The following is a 21,275-nucleotide window of genomic DNA, read 5'->3' as shown; positions in this document are numbered from 1 at the left end:
AGTTAGACACCTGACCTGTCATAGAATTGTAGCCTAAAACCAAACATCTAATATTAGAATTCAATGTTTTAACCAGGGTTCGAGGATATATATCAAGGGATATATATCTTGATATATATCGGATATATATCCGATATATATCAAGCCGGTTTTAATGATATATATCAACTTTTAAAATTTGTTACTGTATTTGTACTTTTTGACATAAGATTTTTATTTTTTTAGTTCATTTTGCCGTATTTTAAAGAAATTTTATGTTTTTGCTTTATTTCTCTGATTTTAAGTTTTAAAAACATTAAAAACATGTTTATGTAACACTTATGCAAATTTTAATAGTATTCATGAATAATACAATAAAATAATAGTATGGCTTTCATACAAAATTGATATATATCAAAGTTGATATATATCCGATATATATCATAAATATCCGATATTTTGATATTTATAATAAATATCGGATATTTTCGAACCCTGGTTTTAACATTGTTTTCGATAGAACATTTAAGAAGTTAATCAAGTTAATCAAATTAATGATTATTGATTAATGATTAACAAATTAATCATGATTATGATTACTTTTTTAATCATGATTATTTTAATCAGGATTAATTTAATCATGATTAAAATTAATCAAATTAATTAATTGATTAGTGCCAACACTGGTAGACACTTTTGTCTTTACTGATCTAAAAGTGTGTTCATAAATAAAGTATTCAATCCTATTTCTCCGTCAAGCTTATAGGCCTACTGAATACAATAGAAAAACTTTACACAGTAAGTAAGTACTGCCCCGAGATATCATTTTTTCGACTATATTTTGTTGCTCTCGCACAAGTCAAAATCATGGTGGGAGTGCAAGGGATGACATTATCACACAAATGTGTAAAGAGACTTAATTATTGTCAGCCTTAAATCTTACATTTAACGTGTAAATAATTATAGGATTAACTTAAATATAATTTATTAGGAACGTTTTTAGAAGTTTGAAATTAATAATCATGTATTAATACCGACGCATTTATTTTTATAGGCAATAATCTCAAATTATTTTAATGTTATACTATTGGTTTATATATTTTAACAAATTATTTTAAGTAGGTGTGCAAACAATGTGTTTATTAGCAAATTGTATCTACAGCGAGGTACTTATTTATTAGTAATAATTATATACCACATATTGTAACATAAAAATGTTATTAACTCATTCTTCTTCGCTTGTAAACAATAATGGCCTAAAATACTTAGCGATCATGCTTCTATCCGCATGACCGTTTAAATCAGTGGTTCTTAATCGGTGGTCCCTGGAGATATTCCAAGTGATCCACAAAGTGCACTAGCACACCTTGGTTAAAACCACTTTTAACTGATTTTTGCAGGCAAACTGGTTTTGACCGATTATGAGGTGGTCCCTGACAAGACAGAAATTTGGTAAAATGGTCCCTCATGACTTAAAGGTTAAGAACCACTGTGCACTGGTTTAAATAGTCAATACGTAATACATATTTACATTTCGCAGCTGCGTGACACGCCGATACGTTTTATTAATTAGGTAATTTCTTGTCAGTGACAATCTGAAAGTGATTGGTTTTTAGTATTTCTATGACCGTAAAGTATTTTGTTGAGCGGGGTTTCTTAGGGAGCTTACACATTGCGGCTTTTTGCAACGATACAAACGCGCGTTTGACAGTTGGCGGAAGATTGTGTCGTTGCGTTTGTATGTATGTATTAATTGCGACTGCATTGCGATTGTATCGCTGCTTTTGTAACAAGAGTGTGTAAAGGACTAAATGTAGATGTTTTGCGACTGTATCGAGACCGTTTGTTTCGCCGCAAAAAGCAATAGCAATGTGTAAGGGCCCTTAGTAGTAATAATAGAGTTAGAAGTGCCATAACCAAGTATGTACTTATCCCGTAGACAATTGCCCATGTTATGTTCTTTATGTAATAAACTATTTATTATTACTTTTTTTTTGTTTTATATTGCAAGTATGTTAGAACTTAGAACTAAGATGTGTAGCAAATGAAACACTTGACATTCATTTACAATATTTTTTTATTCAATATAATAATCTTAATAAATCCAAAATATTTACACAATACAAAACATACAATATTACCTGCAGCGTCCCGCGGCGCCGCCCCCGACTCGAGCCCGGGCAATGGAAAATGGACCTTACGTAATTATTGCTCAAGTATACAATTCAAGTGACGATTTACGTTAACAGTAGATTTTCTAAGCGTACTATATTAAGAACTACGTAAATACTATTTTTCTCTGAGTAGACGCAACGCTGGGCGGTCGTGACTCGGGGTTGGGTTGTAAGCGGCAAAGTTCGACTTCGCCGGTAGCCGGGGGCGGCCGCTCGTTACATATTGCACCTTCTTGGTATGCAGCCGTTAAATAATACGATATAAAATAATTTCAATATTTACTTTCCAATAACGTTATACATATACTATCTATGTAAAAATTGTAATAGGCTCGCACACCAGAATACGGTATGAAATCGTTATCGTTTTCGGTAATGGACTTTACATTATTACATTTCCAAACTATCATTTCATAGTCTTTAAACCTACAAGTATCAACGGTTGTAAAACGACGCGAGTTATTTACCGGGACGTCTGAACGCGCGCGATTCGGAGCGCTCGAGCGGAGGTGGTCACTTCCTAACTTCCGGATAAATAAACATTTCTCTAAAGTATTACATACGTACTACAAAATCAGGGGACGCAAGCCATCACAAATGGAGTGCGAGTCATTCTCACTCCGGCCGCGCCGCGAAATACTATTCACAAAATTTTTAAAAGCCATTCGTGAAGAACTTCGATAAAATCTAATCATTTCATTGAAAGTAAGAAACAACACTGAGAGTGACTCGCAACAGGCGAGCCGGTGGCTGAAGCGATCATGTACACTGACTGTCGAGCGTAAGGTCCGACACGCCGAACCGCAACTACTACAGCTTTACTTTATGTCCTATGTTCCATAGTTTGTAATGTACAGATTCCACAAGCCCAAATAATTAGTAAATTCCCTCGTACATGGAATGCGACGAATCATAAAAAACAGTGACGCGAGTCACAAGATCAACTGTGATACATTTCACTTAAAATATATAATTATACAGACAATATACATAATAGTAAGAACAATTTGTCCATCCAATAATTTTATTAGTGTTTAAAATAACTATAACGATCTAACTGAGATGTGTAAATCTAAATTTAAATAACTATATGCATATATTTTATTTTGAACTAAATAAGAAATGGGAGTCTGTTATACACGTTTCAATAAGTTGTAAATTAACAGCACGCGCGACGAGCGCGAGGCTCGAGGTGGCTCGGGGTTTGTAGGCGATATTGAAGCGCATAAAACGGACGAACGATGAGATATAGGTGAGTAATATTAGCCTAGGACCTTGTGGACAAAATGATTTGAAATCATGATGAGTGAAGCGAAGAATATGAGAGATGGGACGCGCCACGCTCGGCGCCGCCCGCCCGCACAATCTCATTGTGACGCCTGCTGCCGACGCCGGGCCAGAATGTTCATTTCATAAAGGACGCCATCATTGTGACCAGAATTAAAGAGGAGCACGTCCAAACAACATTGACAAGTTCATTATTTTAATTTGGACTACGTTTAGCGCCGGTCGGGCCGCGGTCGGCGAGCGAGCGGCCAAAGCGTGGCCGCGCGACGATGAATGTAAATGCACCTTCACCACAATTTTAACGTGAAGCTTCGGCTCCGTGCGGCGACGCCGCGCTCCGCTGGGCGTCCGAGAGTACTTAATTTTATAGCTTTTGTAATTTCAACGTTTATTTATCTACAAAACTGTCGAGTGTCAAACTCAAGGCGGCGATTTCGGGAGATTCGACGCAGAATTCGTCTCCTTCTTCCTCATTTCAAGCAGAAAGGAGGGATGGGATACGTGTCGTGCGCCCCAGAATCGACCCTCGCGCATATTAGATCCCGACGGAGCCAGCGGAGCGCGGCGGCGCGCGGAAAGTCAACGAAATCGTTAAGTATCCCTTACACTACGGGCGCGTGCGACTTATAACATGATACAAACGAAATTAAATATATCTTTATTACATCTCGTTACATTACAAATAAGTGTTTAAATCTAGGTATCGTTTTATAATTAGCTTTGTTTATAACGCGAGCGGGCCGCGCCGCGCCCCCGCCTGCGCCCGAGCCGAGTAGCGGTTTTGTCTGCAATTCATAATAATTGTACACCTTTATTATATTAAGCATTTAAATGGCCACAAAAGTTCAAAATTAAAGTATTCGTAGCTTAAATTATTTTCGTATTAAAATGAATCTAGGTGTCATAATCCCAATCAAACTGTTGGTATTAAAATCCAGCCAGAGACGGTAGGGTTGTGTTTTTGTGAGCTAAACAAAATTGCTAAGTAGTGTGTGTGTGACGAAGACGGATCTGGTGGTACAAAACCCGTCTCAAGTTATGCTTCAGCCAAACCTAGCGTAACCTACATAGGTGATGTAGACCAATGACAGGACGAGCGTCCAATGACTGGACGCGCGACAATTGACAGGACGTGTGACCCAATGACAGGACGTGCGACCAATGACAGGACGCGCGACCAATGACAGGACGCGCGACCAATAGCAGGACGCGCGACCAATGACAGGACGCGCGATCAATGACAGGACGCGCGACCAATGTCAGGACGCGCGACTAATGACAGGACATGGTGCACGCCGGCTGCACGCGTAGGTTTGGTTGAAGCTTTATTTATTTCGTGGAAAACAAACAGCATATCGTTGCTGTCAGTTCAAATGGACGTATGTCATCCCAAATTTAAAAAATATACAGTTTTTTTGTGTCTCCTGAAAACCTACTGGTATAACATACGTCCTTTTGAACTGACAGCGACGATATATGTACCTAATAGTTAATAGATGAGGCAGTTAATATATAAAATATACCTTTTGAAGCCATAGCAAGATATCAGAAGTAAATGTAGGTGTGACGAGCAGTGAGTCCTCAGTACAGACCTGGTGGTGGTATCACTTGCAGCAGGAGGAGGCGCGCGGGGTGTCCCCGTCGGCCAGGCGCCGCGCGCCCGCCGCGCCGCCGCCGCCGCCGCTCTCGCTCTTTGGTAACTTGTTCGCTGAATACACAAATACACGACACCCGTCAGTTATAGCACAGAATAATAATAAGTACTACGTACAGAAGTTTTACTTCGCGAAGATATTTAAAAAAATGTATGCTCAATGTCATTAACAATATGGTGTAATTTAGCCTGTCTCAAGAGTCAAGCAACCATTTTGTTGACAAACATCAGTGATCGGCACTGCGCCGAAACTATAGGGCTGACTTCGGTAAAATGATGTGACGTGAGGTGCCAAACTGCGGAAAATGGCAGAGGAAATACATGATTTAGCATGAATTATCATGATAATATTAACTACTTATTTACTTCGCAGTGTCTTGAGGCAACTTAAAAAAGTACATTCTGTGTTTTTATTATTATTTAGGCAGTTAAATACTGCACAGTATTTAGTACACCATTTTCTTTATTTTCTTCCGTCATACACAAGAATACGCGTGCGTGAGTCAATGTTCGCTCGTATGTGAGGCCTTGTCGAATAGTATCCTGTAGGTGGGCCATCGTACGTGTTTTGTTTTCGATGTAAACTCGCGGAGATGAACAGGCCTGGTTATAGCTTCAATAGCATACGTATAGCGGCCGCTGTAAAGCTTCAACCGCACTAACGCGAGCAGATCGCCATCGCCGGCGCGATCATAGGCCAATGACAATGTCAATGACCCATGACAGTATAGTTCCAAAATACTGAACTGTCCTATCCATGACATTGACAGTGGGGCGCCACCGTCAATACCGGATCGCTGGTTCCGATTTTTGCCATGTTGGAAACCATATCGTTGAACGATGGTAGCGCCCCCTGTCATTGAGTTTGGTGGGACAGTTCAACGTGGGTCATCAATACACGCGACATAACTGTCATTGGCCTATGCTCGCGCCGGCGATGGCGTCCTGCACGCGTTGGTGTGGTTGAAGCCTAAGACTTTTGTTCTACTTGGGCCCTCTCCCCATGGATGTCGTAAAAGCCGGTTAAGGGAGAAATATGCGAACTTCAGGCTTCCCCAACTCATGGCAACGTGAAAAGAACAAATCCAGGTAGCTTTAGAGAAGGATCGCCCTCCTACAGTGGAGAATCAACGAACAACGTCCATCATCATCATCAACAGCCCTTTACAGTCCACTCTGCTGGACTATGAGCCTCCTCCAATATAGTGGAGGGTTTTGCCATAATCCCCACGCTTGGCAGGCGGGTTGGAGATCGCAGTTTAAAAGATTGATGTTTGTCAGAGAGCGCTGCTGCAACAACGTCCATGTTGTCTTATATGTTTTGATGTTATGTACGTTTTTCAATAAATAAACATTAACAACTACGTGACATGCAACAGCAAGATTTGTGCGTGCGACGTTTATGTCGGAAGGCGCGGAAGCCCCCGCACGCAACAACTGTCATGCTAATGTGCCCGCATACGGTACGTACCAATGAGAATCTTAAATTAATTTAATGTTATAGTGCCAGAGAAAATCCGTTTAGGCGCGTCTGGTCCAATTTGCAATTGGGCCAATCGTGAAAAATTCACAAATTCGCGATTAGTCCAATTCGCAATTGGGTCAATTCGCTATTGGACCAATTCGCTTTTTTTCTGCAATAATAGTAAAAGTTTAATAACCTCCTTATTTCTTTGATTTTGGATATTCTTTTATTTTGGACCAATTACGAATTGGACCAAACGCGAATTGGACTAATCGCGAATTTGTGAATTTTTCACGATTGGACCAATTGCGAATTGGACCAATCGCGCCTAAACGGAGAAAATCTACGCCTGAATAATATCTCGGTGTAAACACGGTGTCAACATTATTCGTTTCTCTCCAGACATTACTTCCCCCTTAGTAATTGCTAGTGCCCCATTAGTTCATTCACATTGTTATTAAAAAATAAAAATTAAAAATTCATAAAATTCATTTATTTTTGCAAATAGGCTTTAAAAAAGCGCTTTTACACGTCCCAATATTAACCCTACCACTACCATTATCATGTTCATCATCTTATCAATTTATAAATCCTTCAGCACACAGATGTGTATTCAAGAGTGAATCATGACCCGTAATGGCGTGTGACTAAGAGGCAAATTACCTGACATACTCCACCATAATTCAATGAGATCTCAGTTCGTGTGAACGTTCATTGTGAATGCAATGTTGCCTTCACTGTGGTGTAGGTATGTAGTAAACTTCGCGAATCGTGATTTACTATTTAACACGTAAGGTGTTTTGCCACTTTTATTTTCTTGAAGGTCATTTTCACCGTTACCCTATGGTAAATATTACAGGTGTTTATTGCTATGTAATGGTCTTGGCATAAATTTTGAGAGAATCGTCCTTGATTGTTTGGAATCAAAACTTACAACGGGAAACTAGAAATGTGATGAGCAAAAGCGATTGAACTGCCGAATTTTCCCATCTTATCTAGTTACAATCTCTTTCGGTCTAAGTGGTATTTAGTAGAGCAAAGGGTGGGTTTAAAACATTCAGTAAAGATTGCTGCGGGAAGCTAAAATATCTCCATCATCGGATCGCAACGTCAGAAGCATAGCGTACTAGCTAAAGCTTCGCGGGAATGATCACATATTAACTTGTGTAGGGAACCGGTAGGCGGACCAACCTCTTTTGATATTTTTGTCTATGTTTTTATACGTTTTTTACTCTTTTTGATGCCTTTTGTTTTTAGTTTTGAAGGATATGTTTTTTGATAGCCGTCTGGCCGTTTAACGCAGAAATACATTTTTATTTTAAACGGAATTTTGCACACTTGGTGCAATAACGCCACAAGTGCAATAAATGTTTTTTTCGTATTTCTGACGTTATTGCACCAAAATAACGTCACAAGTGTAATAAATGTTTTTTCGTATTTCTGACGTTATTGCACCAAGTGTGCGATATATTTTCTTATTTGTGCACGCCCGAGCGGCTGTCCGCTACAACTTGGAAGTAGAGCAGCAACTCACCGATCGCTAGGAATATGTCGTTGACGTTCATGGCGGTCTTGGCACTGGTCTCCATGAACAGCAGGCCGTTCTCGTCGGCGTAGGCCTGCGCCTCCTCGAACTCCACCATCCGCTTGGCGGCCAGGTCGCTCTTGTTGCCCGCCAGCGCGATCACTATCGACGGCGACGCCTGTCTCTGCAGCTCCTTCACCCAGTTCTTGGCGCGACCGAATGTGTCCTGGGGATTGAGGAATTATAAAATTCATTTATTTTCTGCATATTGGCTTTTAGTCTAGGCCAGTCTTTCCCAAAGTGGGCTATAACGCCCCCTTCGTGGGCGCTACAGGATTAAAGGGGGGCGGTAAGAGACCCAGAAAAAAAAATCGGGACGTTGTGTAGAGGCTTGGGAGGCGTCATTTACTAGGAGGACTCTTAGACACCGACTGAGCACTCGACACTCGACTACAAATGAGGGCGCTAAAAAGAATTTATTCTCAAAGTGGCCAGTAGACAAAATAAGTTTGGGAACCGCTGGTCTAGGCGCAGACCACCAACTTTTAGTTGGCCGATAGTTGGGTCTGGCTGTTAATCAGTATAAGTGCGCACATTAAAATCGCACATCGATTTGGTATCGGCGGATTCTTCATACAAATTAAAATCGGGTCGGTTAATCCAACTATCGGCCAACTAAAAATCAGTGGTCTGCACCTAGGCTTAAAAAGAGCTTTCCAGTTTTACTTTAACCCTACCACTGCTTCGGGACAATAAATAGGCAAATGCTGAAAAGAAGCAGCGTAAGAAACTCAGTCACTGTAAAAGTGTTAGGAGCATTGTTGTGTTTCGGAACTTGGAGGTAAGATAGCCAGTTCCTTAGTGATGATTCCGGGTGAAGCTCGCTTCCTACTTCGGCCTGATATCGCTCCGGACGTTGAGAATTAAGAAGCAGCTCAAGAAATCCAGTCACTTATGTAGATGCGAACCGCTAAACTAGCTTGCTAAAAAAATGAGGACATTCGCAAAAGACGACAAAATGAGCGAGGATCGAATGAACTTGGAATAGGTAAGTTTCTACAAGTATCATGAAAAAATCGAATGTATGGCTGCAGTCCTATTTGCTACAGACACATCCACAAACATGCGATACGATTCATCGGTAGTGAGCCTGTAGTGGACGCCAAATTAAAATGATTTGTTCGATTTAGGTGGCATATTTTGAAGACCAAAATTATGCAATAGCTTCTTATCAAATTGATAAACGAATAATATCTAAAAGATAATAATTTAAGTTTAGTATCAAATTCAATTAAAGAACTGTGTTTAACGTGCTATGTGTAAGTAAATCTAATAAAGTTNAAGTGGGCGATAACGCCCCCTTCGTGGGCGCTACAGGATTAAAGGGGGGCGGTAAGAGACCCAGAAAAAAAATCGGGACATTGTGTAGAGGCTTGGGAGGCGTCATTTACTAGGAAGACTCTTAGACACCGACTGAGCACTCGACACTCGACTACAAATGGGGGCGCTAAAAAGAATTTATTCTCAAAGTGGGCAGTAGACAAAATAAAGTTAGGAGCATTGTTGTGTTTCGTAACTTGGAGGTAAGTGTCTACGCCATAATGTCGCTGCTGATCTATGGACCAATCACAGCGCGTAACGCGGGCGCTCCCGCGCCGAGCTGTCAAATTCACACTCCAACGACAGACCTCTTTTGCCTCCCGAACTATTAACTTGATTGCATTGTATTTATATTCAAACTTGGTAAATCTATAAACCTATTATTCTAAAATCAAATCCTTTTATTGTTCGACTAAATTCCCTGAACAGTAAGATAGCCAGTTCTTTAGTGATAGATTCCGGGTGAAGCTCGCTTCCTACTTCGGCCTGATATCGCTCCGGACGTTAAGAAGAAGCAGCTCAAGAAACCCAGTCACTTATGTAGATTCAAACCTCTAAACTAGCTTGCTAAAGAAATGATTCGCAAAAGATGACAAAAAGAGCGAGGATCGAATGAAGTTGGAGAAAGGTAAGTTTCTACAGGTATCATGAAAAAATCGAATGCATGGCTGCAGTCCTATTTGCTAAGGACATATCCACAAAGTAAACATGCGATACGATTAATCGGTGGTGAGCCTGTAGTGTAGTGGACGCCAACTTAAAATGATTTGTTCGATTTAGGTGGCATATTTTGAAGACCAAAATTATGCAATAGCTTCTTATCAAATTGATAAACGAATAATATCTAAAAGATAATAATTTAAGTTTAGTATCAAATTCAATTAAAGAACTGTGTTTAACGTGCTATGTGTAAGTAAATCTAATAAAGTAAATATATTTACGAGGTATTCGGTACGCGTCAATAAATTATAGTGTCTTATCACCGTCTGATGGACGTATGTCCAGTGATACTAGTCCGACCCGTATTTTTAACGTTCTATTTTTAGTGCAGTTAGTGAATGAACCGCGCTAGTTCATTGACTAGTGCATGCCGATAGCTGCTATCTCTGTCGCCGCCTCCAGCTGCCCGGTGCCCTTGACTGGGAAGACTTACGCGTGCCCGTAATACGTTTGTCGATACTGGCCACACCGAAATGTCTATAAACATTACACGCGAACCGTGATTTAGTGACGCTAGAGTCTACAGTCGTATGGCATCGAATTTAAACAGATTCCGAAAAAAAATTGCTATTTTTCTATAACGCTAATTTTATGAACGCTGACCATGACATTTTTATCCATACAAGTCTTAACTAAGTGCTCTAGCATCCTGTTTTACTATACTGGATTTACCTGGGGCGGAATTTATCTAAGTATACGCCACTATTGATTTATGATAGACTAGCTTTTGCCCGCGGCTTCACCCGCGTGAAATTTAGTTTGTCACAGATCGTCATAAATTATAGCCTATATGTTATTCTGGGTTATAAACAATAATACTGTAAAGTTTCATCAAAATCCGTTCAGTAGTTTTTGCGTGAAAGAGTAACAAACATCCATACGTCCCGACATCCAGACATCCAAACTTTCGCATTTATAATATTAGTAGGAAGTAGGATACGGGTAAGGCAGATCTTGTAATAGCTAGGTGGTACATGTACCGGCTTAGTAATAGAAATATTAGAGTAATATCCGGCGTCTCGCAGCTTCGGCCCATCTACATATTACATCGGCCACACGCCTAAAGGAAATGATCGAAGACTACATCTATTGGTAGTTAGATAGGGCACTATAGGACGAAGATAAAATGAAAGAGTACAGTGCTAGTCTGGTGCGATAGCAAAAAGTACTAAACATTATGTTAAACTCGTTAGCTCGCAACCATGAGAGTAGCATTAAACTTAAATTCAAATTCAATAATTTATTTGCTAGAATACATATTATCACTTATCACATGCGCGTTTTACAAGTGTTTTATATAAATCTTATGATAAATTTAATTTTTCATGCAGTTGTTACCGGAAATGTGTATAATCCGGCATTTTATACAATACCTAGGCAATGCTTATAGTGCCTAAATTTCGTTAGCAATGCAATTAATCGGGCGAAAATCACTTGAGATTGCGTAATGTTTGATACAAAGCAATTCCGCAAGAGTCTATTAATTGTGCTATTAGTCATTGCTCAATCCAAACATTGCAGGCGACCTTGACCCTGGCCGGGAGAAGTAGCAAAACGAGCATACTTCATAAACGATAAATCGTTCTATACGTCCGGTTTGCATTACAATACTTTTACTTATTAGATTCTCTTCAAAGATCCTACCATAAATTATTAATGCGAAAGTTTGAGGATGTTTGTTACTTTTCACGCAAACATTACTGAACGGATATTGATGAACATTACAGTAGGTATTATTGGTTACACATCAGAATAATATAGAGGCGATGGATCAATTATAACGATACTAGCTTTCCGCCCGCGGCTTCGCCCGCGTGGAATTTTGTCTGTCACAGAAAAACTTTATCGCGCGCGTCCCTGTTTCAAAAACCGGGATAAAAACTATCCTATGTTCTTTCCCGGGACTCAAACTATCTCTATGCCAAATTTCATCAAAATCGGTTGCGAGGTTTAAGCGGGAAAGCGTAACAGACAGACAGACAGACAGACAGACAGACAGAGTTACTTTCGCATTTATAATATTAGTTGGGATGTGACATACTAAATTTACGCGGGCAGAAGTTAAGTTAGTAAATTATAGTTTTCTGTTGTCTGTTCGAAGGTTGTGCTAACTAATAATTAACTAATGATTTTACGCTTATTCAAACGCGCTGTTGTACATTAGTGTTCATTAAAATGACAAATACAGATCAAACGCCATTTATCGTTATCAGATAAGAAGCAGACAGTATCTAAGCTGAGGAGCGTGTGTGATAAGAACACAATTTCTTTCTTATATTAATAAGACAATAATTATTGTTTTAAGAACATGGATGTGGAATTCGCACATTGTTTCAAGATAATGAAAGAAAATTAACAGTTTTCCACTCAAAGTTAAGGTTTCACAAGAAATACTCGAGCACGTTTGTCCCATGGTAAAGTGACGATATGAAGCGTTGTTCTCGGTCAAGTCAATTTGGAATATACGTTACGTTTTTTAAACTTGCACCTCGGCTAATATGTAATAATTAAATTACATATTAGCTTGTTCGTGTCGCTGGATGATATCACAAGCGTAGATGGAGGAACCAAGAGTATTATATACGCTAATATGTATTATAAAGAGGAAAGATTGGATTTGTATTGAATAATCTCCGAAACTACAAGAGTCGAGCTAGACCCATTTGAAAAATTCCTTCACCATTATAATCCTACATTACTTATGATGAACATAGACAATACGAAGTTCGCCGAATCAGCTAGTAACTAAGAGTAAAACTTTCTTACATTGCGTTTAAAGATAAAGATATTTTTATTTACCAGATCATGTGTGACAATATTGCAATCATCATGATCATCATCATCATTTCAGCCTTAGGAAGTTAGGACGTCCACTGCTGAACATAGGCCTCCCCCAATGCTTTCCACGTATCCAATATTGCAATACAGAAATATATTTTTGTTGTTAGTAGGTTTTGTTATATTATTATTAGAGATGAAACGGATAGTAGTTTGGCCGGATACCGGATACCGGATATCCGGCCAGCTGCTAGGCCGGATAGCCGGATATCCGGCGGCCGGATAGTTGGCCCATTGTCTCGTTGCATGACGTGACGAGTTTAGCGCCGCACAGGTGCTTCAAACGCGATCAGTGGGTCTATTAGTAGACTAGACTAGTCACACTTTTCGAAAATCGAATCAGTCTGAATAGAATGTCAGATTTTGCCACTTGTCTAGGGGGCAGATAAATTCGGGCGATTTCGGTTGCCATATAATACGATTTTGCTTAGTTTAGGAGATACAGTTACTTTTGTGATATTTTAAAATTCTATGACCTAGTAGGGTTTAAAAAAATTTNGTTTGTCAGAGATCGTCATAAATTATAGCCTATATGTTATTTTGGGTTATAAACAATAATACTGTAAAGTTTCTTCAAAATCCGTTCAATAGTTTTTGCGTGAAAGAGTAACAAACATCCATACATCCCGACATCCAGACATCCAAACTTTCGCATTTATAATATTAGTAGGAAGTAGGATACAGGTAAGGTAGATCTTGAAATAGCTAGGTGGTAGGTACATGTACCGGCTTAGTAATAGAAATATTAGTGTAATATCCGGCGTCTCGCAGCTTCGGCCCATCGACATATTACATCGGCCACACGTTAGAAAGGAAAGGTAGCCCTTATGGGGCACTTTACATGTCTCCTTATCTTTTGGGCCCTACCAGCGCTTCGAGACAAACATATGGCTAGTGCTGAGAAGAAACGCCGGAACAAACTCAGTTTGTTACTTTTTCACGCAAAGATTACTGAACGGATATTGATGAACATTACAGTAGGTATTTATTGGTTACACATCAGAATAAAATAAGGACGATCGATAAATTATAACGATATGTGACATACTAAATTTACGCGGGCAGAAGTTAGTAAATTATATTAAATTATGTCTGTTCCAAGGTTATGCTAACTAATAATTAACTTATGGTTTTACGCTTATTCAAACGCCCTTTTGTACAGCGTTTAAGTGTTCATTAAAATGACAAATACAGATCAAACCCCATTTATCGTTATCAGATAAGAAGCAGACAGTATCTAAGCTGAGGAGCGTGTGTGTGATAAGAACACAATTTCTTTCTTATATTAATAAGACAATAATTATTGTTTTAGGAACATGGATGTGGAATTCGCACATTGTTTCAAGATAATAATAATTAAACAGTTTTCCACGCAAAGTTAAGGTTTCACAAGAAATACTCGAGCACGTTTGTCCCATGGTAAAGTGACGATATGAAGCGTTCGGTTCTCGGTCGAGTCAATTTGGAATATACGTTACGTTTTTTAGACTTGCACCTCAGGTTTAATTACTACATATTAGCTTGTTCGTGTCGCCGGATGATATCACAAGCGTAGATGGAGGAACCAAGAGTATTATCTATGCTAATATTATAAAGAGAAAAGATTGGATTTGTATTGAATAATCTCCGAAACTACTAGAGTCGAGCTAGACCCATTTGAAAAAATTCCTTCACCATTATAATCCTACATTATTTATGAGGAACATAGGCAATACGAAGTTCGCCGAATCAGCTAGTAACTAAGAGTAAAACTTTCTTACATTGCGTTTAAAGATAAAGATATTTTTATTTACCAGATCATGTGTGACAATATTGCAATCATCATGATCATCATCATCATTTCAGCCTTAGGAAGTTAGGACGTCCACTCCAATGCTTTCCACGTATCCAATATTGCAATACAGAAATATATTTTTAGTAGGTTTTGTTATATTATTATCAACATGTCTTACCGATATTCGGCGTGGGAGATTTCGGGCTCAATAAGCCACCAAAACGCTATAGGTGCGTTTGTTAGTTACTGACACAGATAGCTAACATTGACCTCGCTTATTTCAGAAGCAGCTATGCAAATAATCGCGTTCACTAGTATTCAGTACATTTTTCAGCTAATCTCATGCCATTGGCCAACAATGGCTCTAAACGGCAACAAATACGCCCGACCTTTGTTATTAGTAGCCTATTTACAGAGACGAACTCAAGTATTGCGTCCTAAGTTATTTTTCCATGCAAAAACAAGATTATTTTTATCAGTTGTTTTATAAATAGTAATCACATTCTGGAAAACAATTAGTAGGTTATAGATTTAAATATTTTCCATAACAATTTGCAATTTCCTGTTACCTTCAGGGCCGTTATTGATCATTTTCCAATTAGAGAAGCTATAAGGGATTTTTATTGTCCTACCCACAGATTTAATAGTTCATACAGCTTAATAAGCCATACATTTTCAATATAACCACTGGATAACTCCGAGTCCGCCCCTGTCCAAGCACTGCCCAAACAGTGCAGGCATCCTTGGCCGTAGCGCCGCGACACGCTCAAGGGAACCGCCTATTCTTGCACAATCTCCTTTTTTATTTGCATGTACACTTCTTCTTAGATAGTTAGTGACATGTTTAGTGTTAGATTGTATTTATTTTTATTGGCTTTCAATACCAGATAATCAATTTACCAAATAAATTTTAATACCGGCAACAAGTTGGGCCGCTTGCTCAATCGTAAAATTGTTTTAAATAGAAAGAACTTGTTTGAAGAAAAATAATGCATATCCAGGAAATATAATAGACCACAGGCACAGGGACGAGTACGGCTGTCAACGACATCATAGTACTTTTTAATTGCTATTTTTTGCGAACGTGCTCACGTGGTGAAACGCGAAGGCTGCCAATGACAATGAGATGCGACATCGACAAACTTTTCCTTATCCACTTTGTTATTGAGTTCCACTGATTAATAATGTACATAGCTACGCATAAGTAAGGCAGGCTACTGTTGCCTGTGCAAGAAGTTACGGTTTTATTGTTCTTATTTATTTGTATCATTATGGCTGGATTACAGCATCTTACTTTAACATTGACAATAATCAAAAATCTGTCAAACTCCGTACAAAAAACAACCGTTATCGTTAAAGTTACGGTCAAAAGGTGAAGGTGGTGCAACTTAGCCTATGTGTCAGGACGGTAGTTCCCCGAAATTCTCAGTCTATCAGACAATTCTAAGAATGATTAACGGCTCATTTCTAGTAGTGTGGTGTTGTGTAAGTGAATCATTACCTGATTAGTGATGTCGTAGACGACGATAGCTGCCTGCGCGCCTCTGTAGTACATTGGCGCTAAGCTGTGATACCTGCAACGGAGAGACACGTCTTAAGACTCACTTAAGGATTAAATCACTAAAGCTATGCAAAATTTTCTTTGGAAATCTCATCATCATCATCATCTCAGCCACAGGACGTCCACTGCTGAACATAGGCCTCCCCCAATGCTTTCCATGTTGCCCGGTTGGTAGCGGCCTGCATCCAGCGCCTTCCTGCTACCTTTATGATGTCGTCGGTCCATCTTGTAGGGTGGACGTCCCACGCTGCGTTTTCCGGTATCTTTGGAAATCTATTATTTTATTTAAATTCGCAATAGTCGGACTCAAGTTTTAGAAAACACTAGAAACAACAATAAAATAATGAATAAAAGGAAGACAAGAAACATGCGACGTTCTGAACACGGGATTAAGATTCATTGTTGGTTTCCTATCCTACATTGTAGACATGAGATTTAAAATTATAACATTATTCATGGTCAAGTGACAGTTGTTGCATTCGAGTCGTTTATTCACTAAGCATTAGAAAAACAATGAATTCATTCCATGAGGCAGTGGAACCATATCTCCAGACTCCAATTGCAATAATGTTGGACAACCTGCCTTTCAGACAATAATTAATGTCCTAATTTGCACTTCCACAAAATCCTACTTCCTACTAATATTCTAAATGCGAAAGTTTGGATGCCTGGATGTTAACATGTTTGTTTCTCTTTCACGCAAAACTATTGAACGGATTTTGATGAAACTTTTCAGTATCATTGTTTATAACCCAGAATAACATATAGGCTATAATTTATAACGATCTGTGACAAATTAATTTCACGCAGGTGAAGCCGCGGGCAAAAGCTAGTGTGCTAATATGTGCTTCCACAAAATAGGTTACATGTTTTGCCAAAACGGAATTTTAATGACACACAAATACCCGAAATCTGACGATAAGAATTGGAATTGAAACTCACATGAGTTGTGTACCAATAAAATGTAATAATGATAACACTGATAGTGGCCACGCACTGTTAATTCAATATTATAATTGTTTTAGACAGGTCATGCTTTTTTATCTAAATATCTAATAGTATAGAGACAATTTATAAATTCAAATTACCTGTATATTGAATGACTTTCAAGTATCATTCAATTTGTATTTGTCATACATGTATTTATAAGGCTATTTGTTTATTGGGCTTACAAAATAGAATGGCAATCAGCACGAAGAAAAATAATAAATAGACATTATCCTCAAACAAATTTCCTTTATCATATGACCCAGTCATTGGAATGAGCCGACATATTTTTTGTTTTTGATGACCTAACTAAACATTTTGTACAGTCAACTTTTCTCCTCCAGACACCACCTCTGATACCAGACATATCTAAGCTTAATTATACATAGATTATGTATCATTTAGGAGATTGTCACACTGCGCCGCGCTCCGCGTGATTTCATATAAAAAATCCCGCGCGCAGACCGTTGTCAGTGTATTGTGCCGCGCGTGTTTTCTATACAAACTGAGGTACTTGCATACAATGATTAAATCCCGCGTACCGCGGCGGAGAGCGGCGCAGTGTGATAATCGCCTTATGGTTATGCAATAAAAATGTTTAGTAGTCAGTTTCAAATAGTTCGTGGACACCCTTAGATTAATGGTGACACCCTAATAGCTGAAAAGTTCGCAACATGTCTTTGTTATGATTCAACCACACCAACACGTGCAGATTGCCATCGCGCCGCGCAATCATGACAGGTCGCGTGAACTGTCATGGATCGCACGACCTGTCATTGGCCTATGATCGCGCCAGCGATGGCGATCTGCACGCGTTGGTGTGGTTGAAGCTTTACAATAGGAATAAGGTTGTTGCACATTTTTGGCTACTATGAAGGTCACTAACTATTTGACGCTGATACATTAAATCGTGTTCCATACCTCTCTTGTCCCGCCGTGTCCCATATCTCGAACTTGACGGTGGTGTCATCGAGGCACACGGTCTGCGTGAGGAAGGCGGCGCCGATCGTGCTCTCCTGGTACTCGTGGAACTGGCCCTTGACGAAGCGCAGCACCAGCGACGACTTGCCCACGGCCGACTCGCCCAGTAGCACCAGCTTGAACTGGCACACCTTGGTCTGCGGCGCGCCGTTCGGACGCTGCGCCCCGCTTCTGTTTGTCGCCATCGCCTGTACACAATACTTTGTTAAGACAATATTTATCATCAACTAGCGGCCGCCCGCGACTTCGTACGCGTGGATCCCGTTTTACCCCCTTTTCCCGAATTTTCTTTGCTATAAACCTCACAGAGCCCGAGACCTTTCCAACGAATGCAAAACCGTGGAAATCGGTTCGTGCGTTCTGGAGTTATAGCGTCAGGGAGGAAAACCCGACTTATTTTTATATCATCAATAAACTTTTTTATCCGTTACGCGGCCTCCGCAAGCGCTGGACGCAGGGCGCTACCAATCGATCAACATGGAAAGCATTGGGGGAGGCCTATGTTCAGCAGTGGACGTCCTATGGCTGAAATGATGATGATGAACTTTTTTTTAAGGCACGCGCTTTTAGCTTTAAGAGCTTTTCCAGCTTCATCAGGCCGAGTGGCAAGTACAGAAGGTACTCTAGCCGTTTGGCGATCGTCGGTGCGCGTGCCGACGAGGCCGAGTGTGGGCTTCATTCTAATCGTAAGTTCAGATGGTCAATGGTTTAGCCTAGGCCCAGACCATCAACTTTTAGTTGGCCGATAGTTGGGCCCGATTTTAATATGTATGAAGAATCGGCCGAAAAAAAGTCGGTGGTATGCGCCTAGGCTTACTTGAATATGTATGTAATTTAGAATCTAAACCTAAGGGCTAGTCACGTGTGAATGGGCGTCTTCTGGGCAGGCCCCATTTAGCGTTAATCGCATTTGAACATAAAAGGCTCTAGGGCCTACAGCCTTGAACTTGTTTACTTTGGAGAATCTAGTCTAGACAAGGTCTAGTCAAAGCAAACTAGTGAAGTCATTAGGGCGAAATTTGTCAAAAGCACAGGGTTGTACAATTAGTATTGATGACTGCTTGTTGGACTGATGACCTCGAAAAGGTAAACAAAGAAGTTGGTCATCCCCAGAAGTGGATTGATAAGATTAATTTACATACACAAAGACCTAGTAGATAAGTGGTTTTTTATTTTTATCAAAATAGTACAAGAATGCTATTATATTATAATCTGTTAATTAAACCTAAAGTATTTATATACCTAACTTAATTATGAGATTTAAGGTAAAGTCTATAATGTCTGGACAGGGGAAATAAGTAATATAATTTATTCTGCTGGAATGTTTTCTTGGTTGTATCTCTTAGGTACATCAAGACAAATTAGAAAGTAAGTAAACAAAATAATTTCTAGATCCAAAAACCTAATGAAAACATGGTGAAGCACAATGACCATACAATAACAACACAGAAGTATTTGTTTTTTATGAAGTTGTCACCATCAATCACCAGTGTGAGCATAACAAATACGGCAATAACCTAACACTGCAATTCTTTTGTAAATATGTTTATCTCTCTACAGCTCTGAGACATTCAACTTCAGGATTTAATGGGCTGATAACAGTAAGTAGTACAAAGTTCTGATAAAAATGAGACTACATTTTATTGTTAGGTACAACATATGGATCATTTTTACAAACATCCCATGACTATATTTGCGAAAAAATCATAAATAACAAGACAAGTAACATTCAACTGCATGTAAAAAGACATTTTTCAATGCCATGATTTCAAAATCTTTTTCTATTCAAGCAAAATCATCTATCTGCACAAATACAAATGTGAATCAATAAAATATTGTCATTATGACCACAATTCCACTCAAAATTTCGTTATGAATATGAATTCAGTGTATTTTAAATTGCAAGCACATTTCTGTGGTTTTATTTAGTTATTGCGAAATAAATTCATTGTTGTAGATAAATAATGTAAATATAATAAGTTGGTTACATACATTTTCACTATCTATTTCGTTATCATTACAAAAAGAACCTTCCCTCAACTAGAAACAATGAAAAATTCACAAAATCTGATAAGTAGTTTACAGTAAATGATAAAAATAAATCAAGGAACGTACAATCAGATTCTCCAACCGCCAGTGACACAAAAACACAGTTTGACACCATTTACATAGAATAATAAGGAAGTGATGTTACACTTCATGAACTTCTCACAAACTGGAAGTGGTGAGCTCTTTCCAGAGCTCGAGCTCGCGACTGAGCGCGAACGGTAAACAACGACGTTATCTTCGCCTCGACAGCGCTCATCACAAAGAAACAAAAGGTGTAACAACCGCACTATCTGATATTATTTCGCGCAGTTCGCAAAACCTACATATTACATTTATCGGCCAAACATCAAAATGTGCCTGTTGTGATGATGACTAACCACGTCTGCCCCTATCAGACGGTTTCCTTCACATCTGACCACTTAAAATTGACCATTTACGCCCTCATCCAAATCAGCTGGAGGTCATAAAATCACTCAAAATAACCACTCTCAGTACCAATTACATTTCGAATTTTAAGAATTTATTCAGACCAGCTTCAACACTATTAATTAAGCTTCAGTGTCTACAATATTCAATAAAATGACGCATTTACTAGATTATAGTCGACATGAAAGACGTACCCTCCCTGTTATTATATCGCCGTTATGCACTTTTCCTTGGGCGATAAATCCTTATAACGTCGCCGTGATGCCGAAAATTTCATTAATCACACACTGCTATGAATAAACATAAAATCTGAACGATAAATCTTCAAAATCTAGCACAAAAATGCAAAATTACCACGAACAAACATGGAAGCGAGAGAGCGAGCGAGACGTTTCACAAAAATTGTCTATGGAAGAGCATACGTCACATAAGAAAAAAAGTTAGTAAGTTTATGGCAAACAAAAAAAATGTACAC

At 39.1% G+C, this 21,275-nt stretch overlaps 1 protein-coding gene across 2 annotated transcripts; it reads right to left on the bottom strand.

Annotated features, from left to right (window-relative positions):
• Positions 1-2,251: 2,251 nt before the first annotated feature.
• Rab5 (RAS oncogene family member Rab5) lies at positions 2,252-21,213 on the bottom strand. Of its 2 annotated transcripts, none has more exons than XM_028300810.1 (6): positions 20,995-21,213; positions 18,266-18,513; positions 16,298-16,370; positions 8,094-8,310; positions 5,033-5,148; positions 2,252-4,225 (listed from the first exon to the last, which is right to left on the bottom strand). In XM_028300810.1, the coding sequence occupies exons 2-5, from the start codon at positions 18,508-18,510 to the stop codon at positions 5,045-5,047; spliced, it is 639 nt and encodes a 212-aa protein (XP_028156611.1). In that variant the 5' UTR covers positions 18,511-18,513; positions 20,995-21,213; the 3' UTR covers positions 2,252-4,225; positions 5,033-5,044. The 2 variants fall into 2 exon arrangements, with proteins under 2 accessions (XP_028156611.1, XP_028156612.1); XM_028300811.1 differs by lacking the exon at positions 20,995-21,213 and adding an exon at positions 20,441-20,621.
• Between the last annotated feature and the right edge of the window lie 62 nt (positions 21,214-21,275).

The sequence above is a fragment of the Ostrinia furnacalis genome, unplaced genomic scaffold, assembly GCF_004193835.3.
Source record: "Ostrinia furnacalis isolate ACB-3 unplaced genomic scaffold, ASM419383v2 OfSCF0786, whole genome shotgun sequence".
NCBI lineage: Eukaryota > Metazoa > Arthropoda > Insecta > Lepidoptera > Crambidae > Ostrinia > Ostrinia furnacalis.
Note: the sequence above shows the minus strand (reverse complement) of the source record. Positions and strands in the feature narration are given on the sequence as shown.

What these genes read in the sequence shown, in the direction of transcription:
- Rab5 (XM_028300810.1), bottom strand. Translation starts at nt 18,510, where the DNA reads ATGGCGACAAACAGAAGCGGGGCGCAGCGTCCGAACGGCGCGCCGCAG. An exon ending in GACACGGCGGGACAAGAGAG is followed by an intron (nt 16,371 to 18,265) that starts GTATGGAACACG and finishes TCTCCGTTGCAG; the next exon opens with GTATCACAGCTTAGCGCCAA. An exon ending in TCTACGACATCACTAATCAG is followed by an intron (nt 8,311 to 16,297) that starts GTAATGATTCAC and finishes CTCAATCCCCAG; the next exon opens with GACACATTCGGTCGCGCCAA.